An 8,861-nucleotide genomic window follows, 5' to 3' on the forward strand; every position below is an offset into this window, starting at 1 on the left:
ATATGCTATTTTTCACAAAAACGTTTTTTGAAAGAATTAAACAAAAAGTCGCAAATATTTAACTATTCATATATGTACTATGGACTATCAAAAATACAACCTAAATCATAGAAAGTTCTAACATTGCTGCTGTTGAATACTTTTAAGCAAAATATGAATTTCGATTGTTTGAGTAACTGTGTATGCGGTGAGGCGTGGGTAAGTATGATTGCTTCTCATTGTGCTGAACTGTTACTAATCAATTATCCTGTTGGCCATAACTGGTCTCCTTTATAATTTCATTCAAGAAATAACTGTGTGGTCACTCATCAATAGCCCCAAAACTTTTAAAACTTTGAGTACAAAGTCTCTCAAGGAGACGCAATTTGGTGAGTGATTTTTACATGCCTTGTATTCAGAAGAGTACAAAGTTTAATATTTCCACTGCACCAAGGTGCGACTTTTTGTACATGTTGAAAAAATAACACATTTTAGAAAAAATTCTGAGAAAATAGCTTAATCAAGCTATTCTGAATAGCTTAATAAAGCTATATAGCTAAATCAAGCTATATAGCTTAATCAAGAGATTGTGCCGGACCTGTATGAAATATTTTATTGTTGTGGACTTTATTTAAATCAAGAGTAGAGATGACAAGGAAATTAATTTACATCTATTGGCGATCGCATGTATCTATTTATTGTAATGGTACATTTAAAGACAATACACATAACTCTGAAATGTCTTCTTTTTTTAATGGACGATAAAGTTAGGGTTTTCGCTTTCTTTCATATGTCTTTTAGTTCTTCTATTCTTTGGTTAGAATGACAAATGCACGAAATATTTAAAACTGGATTGCGACTGGCATGTTTTCAATCGCATCATCTCGGGTCTTTCCGTCAGAGGTCGGAAAAACAACCTCGAATGTATTAAGATCACCGGATGTTAGAAATTTATACATTTCCTGTTTATTCAGTATAGGATATACGGAGTTAGAAATCCCTTCTATAGTATATTTTAGGTAATATCATTAATACATTGAATAAAGTTAAACTCCCTATTCTACAGATAAAAAGTCCCCATGCATTTATTTCAAAGATCGTGAAAAGGGAGTGTTGTCATGGTGTCTACCATATACATTCAAGGTCGTTTTTCCGCTAGTCGGAAAGGCCCGAGAAGTTGCGATTGGCATGTTTTGTGTTATCCGCAACGCCATGCTGTCCCAGTCAGACGACCAAACGCGCCTCTAATTCTGAAAAGTTCACTAATGGAAATACAACGTATTATTCAGCACAATGTGAAGTAATCATACTTAGTCATGCCTCACCGCACCCAATAGATAGGACAGTTAACCAAACAATGGAATTACATGTTTTGCTCTAAATTGTCCAAACGCAGCAATGTATAAACTATCTCTGCTTTGGATTGTTTTTTAAGCCTCCCTAGTATAAATATCAATAGTCATTTAATTGCGACTTTTTGTCTCTTTATAAAAAAAAGAAATCTTTTGAAAACTTACCTTGAAATAGCTAATTAAAGCTACCTGAGGTAGGTAAATAAAGCTACGTAGGTAATTCTACCTAAGTAGCTAAATCTAGCTAAATCTAAATATGATTATAAACAAAATGGTGCATGCACAACCCTTGCCCATCCTAGACCTAAATCTGACCCTAACAGTTGAATCATAACCCTGAGCCTGAAGGCTTACATGTCGATATATCTCTAAATTTGAATTGAAAGCCAATGCAAATGTTTTCTTCCACTCAGGTATAAGTTTCTGTATAAATTCTGCTTCAGAATATATGAATGCAAAAATGAAATCAAAATTTAAAGTACAAACTACAGCGATTTTTTTCCACCCATTGGGAAAGGGTCCGGTGCCGGTTCAATTGGGAAAAATAACATCAAAGAAGAACAATGAGAATTTTCTCTCATTTAATCAAATAAAACGTATTTTGCGCTTATTCCAACTAAAATTATCTATTACTACGTGTTTTAAAGAATAAGCAACAAGTACTTATTGCTTTTTTATCAATGTCCCATGTTTTCCACATTTTCATGCTTTCAATTTGTCAAAATGTATGATACTGCACTATTTAGTATTTGCACCACAGGTCCTGCCAAATTAGGCCTAAATTAAAATTTTGTTTGTTTGCCCTAAGCCGACCGACCCACGAAAATCAGCCCGACTCAAAATATTTTATTATACTTTTCAAATACAAATTTTTTTTATTTGATTTGTTTCTTATCCGTTTTTTTCTTGGTTACATAAAACCATTATTAGGTCATTTAAACACGTTGATTTTCCTTTTCCTCAGTCGCCTTTTGATGATTGTGATTAGGAACTGAATGAAATGGCGGTAAGAAATAACATTCACAGTGATATATTTTATCTTGTTGATGAATGCACCTACTCCCACGTTCATAAAGTTAAGATGATTGTCGGTCGTTGGAAGCTCTTTGATGCTACTAATCGATTTCAAAATAAATGTCGCCGACATATCTGACAAAAAATACAATTGTCATACTTTAATTTTATTACCAAATCTAAGTGAAAAGAGCACAAAAGTAGCTATAAATGTTGAAAACATCGTCATGCTTTCAGCCTTGTTAATATTTTGATCGCCATGATTAAATTTGGGGTCAGACTAATAACAGGAAACGGACAATATTGCAAGGTTTTACTATACTAAAGAAAATATTTTTCGGCTAGACAATGTGGAAACGTAATTAAAATAAGAAATAGAAGTCTTACTTTTAAACAACAACTTAAAAAACTTGTAATCCCATTAATAAATACAATAAATGGAAGGTGGGACTAATATCAGTAATATACCCATTTAATGGAATTTTAAAAAAAAATAAATTCCCACTGTTTCATTATATTGTTTAAAGTAAACAAAATATTATTTTCCATTTTTTAAAAGAAAAATCGATAAACATTTTTGTATTGTCATACAAAGATAAATATACAGCTTATAGTATATACTCGATTCTCATTATATCGCGGGTTTCTTTGTATCGCGGTATATTCCAAAAATTCGGATACATAGCCTATATTCTTTTTTGTTGATGGAAATCTGTATGTCGTCTGAATGTTTACTTTTTTGATGATTAAGAAGTATGGAACATCCGTTTGAAAAAAAATATTCATAAAAAACGTAATTTCACAGATTTCCAGTGCCGTTTTTATTATGTTTAGACCATTAAATTTATAACCTAGTAAAAATTTTAATAAAATTCATCTTTTAAAACTGTTTAGTTTGTACAATTATTTATTTTTCATGTAGAATTACATCGTAAAATCAAAAATTAAAATTAACGTCTATGTCAGCTAGAAGCACCCATGTTCTCCCATACCGCGATACAATGAGACTCTCCAACTTAGGAGGTAAATAAGACTTCCTGTTTTAAAAATAGACAACAAATTAAACGATGCAAGCTTGGAAAATAATTTGACACTAAAAAGTTAGGCTATAGTTAGAATTATAAATATCATTTGACAGAAGTTAAATTAAAAATTTGAAATTATACTTTTTATGCAAAAGAATTAAGTACCGCGATATAATGAAACACCAGTATACCAGATTTGTTTAAGTACTAGAACTAGTAAATTTTGTTCCATGAAGCAAAAGTTCCAATAACATAGAATATGAACCCGACAGTATTGATTTTCTAAAATTTTAATAGTAATTTTATGTCAAGAAGAAAAAAAAAAAAAATATTTTTCCTACCTACCTACCCATTGCTAAAAATCTGGGTCGGTAAATGGCAAACAAACAAAATTTTAATTTAGGCCTTACGACTTTCTCTACTTTAGATTTAAGCGGAAGTGAAACAATTAGTCAACTTTTACATTGTTTTATTTAAAAAGAAATACAATGTCATCATAGTCTGATGCTTCACAGTTGAATTTGGAATTTTTGGTCACAAAATTAGGGAAAATTAACGTTTTTGGCATTGGGAATGGTGCCGTTTGTCGGTACCAGTTATATAAGGAAAAAAAACGTTGAACAATAAAAAAAGTTCTGCTTAGTATTATTCAAAATTCCTCAACTGCTTTTATTTTTGAATTTTATTTAGGAAGAAAAGGAGACCATGGCTCAGTTTGCTGTAATTGAGCAAGCTAAAAAATCCCTGAAGACTGTTCAGGAGTACATCAAAGTGGGCATGGAAACCACGCTAGATGTCGCTCAGGATTTCGCAGACAGTAAAATTGGTCAGTGTTGTTGAGTGTATGTTTGTTTAACATTGTGAACCAATTGTTGTGCATGGTATACAGGCATTCTTGTGTGGTATTACATATTGCATGAGCATTAACTGCAGCATATACGCTTTGTATTACAGACATGAAAAAAAGATGCAAAATTAATACCGGTAATATAGTGTTTCATTTTTGTTTGTCATTTTCTTTCTCACAATGGCTCTTTAAAATGAATGAATATTGGCCACTTAATTTGAAAATGCTCATTAAAAATGAAAGCAGTGTTGTCTTAGTCCAATTGACCTTCATGGGTTCCCAATCACTGCCATCAGAAATGACCATTGCATAAAGTATCTTTGTTAAGAAGGTTCAGTCTGACCATCTCATGGCACATGTAGACATACACACAATGATAAATTTGAAATCCAAAATGTTTCATGCAATGGCATCAAAATTATCCTTAGCTCTGACTGGAAGTTTAGTAAATACTACACAACTCATTGATGTTAGGTATGACCAATTTTTAATTATGAAAATTAACAGAAAGCTTGCAATGAATTTCAATTCATTATAAAATGAAATTCATCTAAAGCTCAATTATACCTTTGTGCAAAAGTTTTTTCCTCAAATAAATCAGAAATACAAACTCAATTAAGAAATACGAATCCTTTTTTTGTGTTGAAATTTCATTAAGAAAGCCTATTTAATTTCAGAGAGTGAAAAGGAGATAGATATTCTGAAGAGTGTGATGAAGGACTATGTACAAATGGAGAGAGATCTAGATGATTTCATGAACAGCGTAGAAGATGTAACAAAACAGGTACGTATTACGTCATGAACAGTGTAGAAGATGTAACAAAACAGGTTTGTGTTTGGTCATGAACAGCGTAGAAGATGTAACAAAACAGGTACTTGTTACGTCATAAACAGTGTAGAAGATGTAACTAAACAGGTTTGTGTTACGTCATGAACAGTGTAGAAGATGTAACTAAACAGATTTGTGTTACGTCATGAACAGTGTAGAAGATGTAACAAAACAGGTACGTGTTACGTCAGGAACAGTGTAGAAGATGTAACAAAACAGTTTTTGTCTCGCCTGCGACGAATGTCGCGAAGCGAGACATAGCGACCATAGATTCCGTCGTCGTCGTCGTCGTCGTCGGCGTCCAACTTTTGGTTAACCCAAATGTCAAAGTTTTATAAACTGCAATAACTTTCTCAAATTTTATTCAGTCTTCTTGAAATTTGGACACAATATTCAGTATGGATAAAAATTTATATCCCAAGTATGATTTTGAAAAAAAAAATTCAAATTTTTCCGTATTTTTTCCTTAAGTTGGACTTAGTTTTTTCATGATAATTTATGGTGAAGACCTATATTCCAGCAACTATAAGTTATAGGGATATGATAATTAGTCAGTGGATACATCATGGGTAACCACAAACGTCAGTACCAGAATTAGGTCATCTTGACCTACATTTTTCTGCATGAGTGACTTTGGTTAAATTTTTGGTGGAGGTCCATATCTCAGCATCTATAACTTATAATGGCATGATGATTTGTCATTGTACAGGTTATAAGTAACCAACAACATCAGTACCAGAATTAGGTCATTTTGACCTACATTTTTCTGCATGAATGACTTTGGTTAAATTGATAATGGAGGTTCATATTTCAGCAACTATAACTTATAGTGGCATGATAGTTAGTCAGTGGATACATCATGGGTAACCACAAACGCCTGTACCAGAATTAGGTCATCTTGACCTACATTTTTCCGCATGAGTGACTTTGCATAAATTTATGGTGGAGGTCCATATCTCAGCAACTATAACTTATAGTGGCATGATAATTTGTCAGTGGATACATCATGGGTAACCACAAACGCCTGTACCAGAATTAGGTCATCTTGACCTACATTTTTCCGCATGAGTGACTTTGCATAAATTTATGGTGGAGGTCCATATCTCAGCAACTATAACTTATAGTGGCATGATAATTTGTCAGTCTACACATCATGGGTAACCAACAATATCAGTACCATAATTAGGTAATCTTCACCTACATTTTCTGCATGAATGACTTGATACATATACAGTGGATTTGATTTCAAAATGCAAGTTCAAATTATTGCGACTCATAACACGTTGCAATATTCGCAATAATAAAAACATCACAATAATTTGTGAATTTACAGGGTATATGTATATATATATAAATGCCAATATAATCGCCAAGGGATTAGATATTAAGTCAGCTGTTCCATTTCTTTATTATTGTATTTTTGAGTTATTCCTTCTGAAATGTCAATAAATGCTTCAGTTTATCAGACAATCATTTCTTACTAACCACAGCGACAGCAGGCGAGACACAGGGTTGCGGGCAACCCTTACGTACTTTTTGTTTAGTCATGAACCATATAGAGGATGAAACAAAAAAGGTTCATGTTTAGTCATGAACAGTGTAGAAGATGTAACAAAACAGATCAACTTAGTGATCACAATCTGTTCATGAATTAGATCCTCATCAGAAAAATTATTTTATAAAAGAGATTTCCATTAAGGAGAGTCGCCCGCCTGGCGCAGTGGTTAGATCATCTGCCCTAGAGTCACGAAGCAAGGAGTTGATCCTTAGGTTTGGGGTTCGAATCCCACTGTGGGACATGGAGACCGTTCTTTGGATGAGACTGTATAAACCCAGGTCCTGTGTCGCAGTAAGTGTTGGCATGAAAAAGATCCCTCCTTGCTCAATGGCCCTGACTGCCCCTGAGGTCACGGATATAGGACAAAATTTGCAGCTCTCCACCGGCAAATGGTGGTGTCTCCATATGAGTGAAAAATTCTTGAGAGGGACATTAAACAATACACAATCCATTAAAGGAGGGCGCAATATTGCACATTTCATATCATGAAGATTATCAATGTCTTAAAGTGTTTTGATATTTTTGGAGAGAATTCCATGGACTAACAATGCCCTTCCATTATTAAATATTTCATTTGTTTGACAGGCTGCACAATCACAGGAGACTGTAGATTTGGAGGAGGCAGTGGAGGGAAGGTTACAGGTCTATAAGAGCAAAAGTCAGAAGGTTCCACTCGAAAACCATGAGAAATACGTGGACTTGGCTGAGAAAATTACAGAAATACTTCATCCAGGTAAGTATGTATTCATGGTTACTGATTAATGGTCAAAATGTAGTAGTTTCGTAGGTCACATGTGATCTGTGACTTTCATTACTGGGGTATTTTCTTTTTCAATTCAGTCACATGCAGCTGTGTATCGATGGTGATTTCATCAAGTTTCTTCCCTATAGTTGTAGCATTGTGCCAAATTGCATTTTAAATTTTTTTGCTTAGTGCACAATTTTGAACATGTAAATTGTACTATGAGTTTGTCACCTTTAGTTGTTGAATTGCGTATACTGCAAAATTTTTAAACATGTGAATTATATTTCTGCTTTAACAGACAGACAGGTAGACAGTGTGCCTCAGACCCCAGCCTATACTGGGGATGAGGAGATGGTGTTGACCCAGACGGACGTTAACACCAGGTGTCCCTACACAGGAAAAGACATGGTCCACCCTGTCAAGAACCGCCACTGTGAACACAACTATGACAGGGAGGGGATTCTACACTACATCAAAACAAAGAAGAATCGGGCAAAGTAAGGCAATCGTTTTCATTCATAAAATTTTTTTATTGAGATGTTAGGGATCTGGAAATGTGTAAAGAAACCCTATGTTAAATCTAGGGATCCATTTAATGCAAAATTAAGTGTAAATTTTTCCTGTCAGATGTCCAGTGAGTGGTTGTATGAATGAGAACCCAATCCAGAAAGAAGATTTAATAGAAAACAAAGAACTAAAGAGATACATAGACCGAAAACTCCGCTCAGAAAAGAGGACAAAGAAGTCTAGTTGATGTTAATATAAGGGACTACCACATAGTGTTCATAGTCTATGTCTGACAGTGTTAACCTTGTGCAGTTATTGGAATTCATAGGGTGAATGAGAATGAAACATGTAGCACAAATGTGTCAGTATATTTATTAGACAAAATGTTCTGAGCTTTACTCCCAAGTCAAACTGATTTTATTTTCAACTATTTTTTTTATGAATAAAGAGTTGCATCCCTTATTGGATTTAAGAAGTTAGTGTAAAGATTGAAGAACATGGACTTTTAAAAAATATGTAAGAACTTGACCATAAACAACTTTTTTATCCACATTCTTATCTACGGACACCAAAGAGCAGAAAGTACAAGTACCCAGTACTTACCGGGTATTATTAGTTTATCAGTCAGTTACTCCGGACCCTTCCAACAGAATTTCCTGAACCTTTGTTGTTAATAAACAAATAATGTTTAGATGTGCATATTCACAGAGAAATTCTGATTCAGTTTTATCTAGGAGTTCCTGTGGAATCATCATTGATAAAATTGTGGTTAAAGGTGACCCACAAAATCCATAAACAATGGTCCCCCCACTACCTCTGTGCACATTTTATCTACCAGGTAAATTCAGGATATCAAGAATTTGCATCATACCAGGACTGAGATGATTATGATTCCATGTGATAATGTCTTAAATTAGAATTTTTCTCTCATAGTAATTGTTAACTGTAGAAACTTGATTAACATCAAGAAACAAAATTTATTATCAGTTTTATTGATCAAAAATA

General features: G+C 33.7%; 1 protein-coding gene across 1 annotated transcript; it reads left to right on the forward strand.

The window, feature by feature from the left end:
* The first annotated feature begins 4,060 nt into the window (after positions 1-4,060).
* LOC134235093 (E3 SUMO-protein ligase NSE2-like) lies at positions 4,061-8,318 on the forward strand. Its single transcript, XM_062717182.1, has 5 exons — positions 4,061-4,196; positions 4,895-5,001; positions 7,190-7,337; positions 7,648-7,846; positions 7,977-8,318. Exons 1-5 carry the CDS (start codon positions 4,076-4,078, stop codon positions 8,101-8,103), a joined length of 702 nt encoding a protein of 233 aa, XP_062573166.1. The 5' UTR covers positions 4,061-4,075; the 3' UTR covers positions 8,104-8,318.
* Positions 8,319-8,861: the final 543 nt, after the last annotated feature.

This window comes from Saccostrea cucullata, unplaced genomic scaffold (genome assembly GCF_032062105.1).
Source record: "Saccostrea cucullata isolate Sc308-1 unplaced genomic scaffold, CSIRO_AGI_Scuc_v1 ctg1201, whole genome shotgun sequence".
Lineage (NCBI taxonomy): Eukaryota > Metazoa > Mollusca > Bivalvia > Ostreida > Ostreidae > Saccostrea > Saccostrea cuccullata.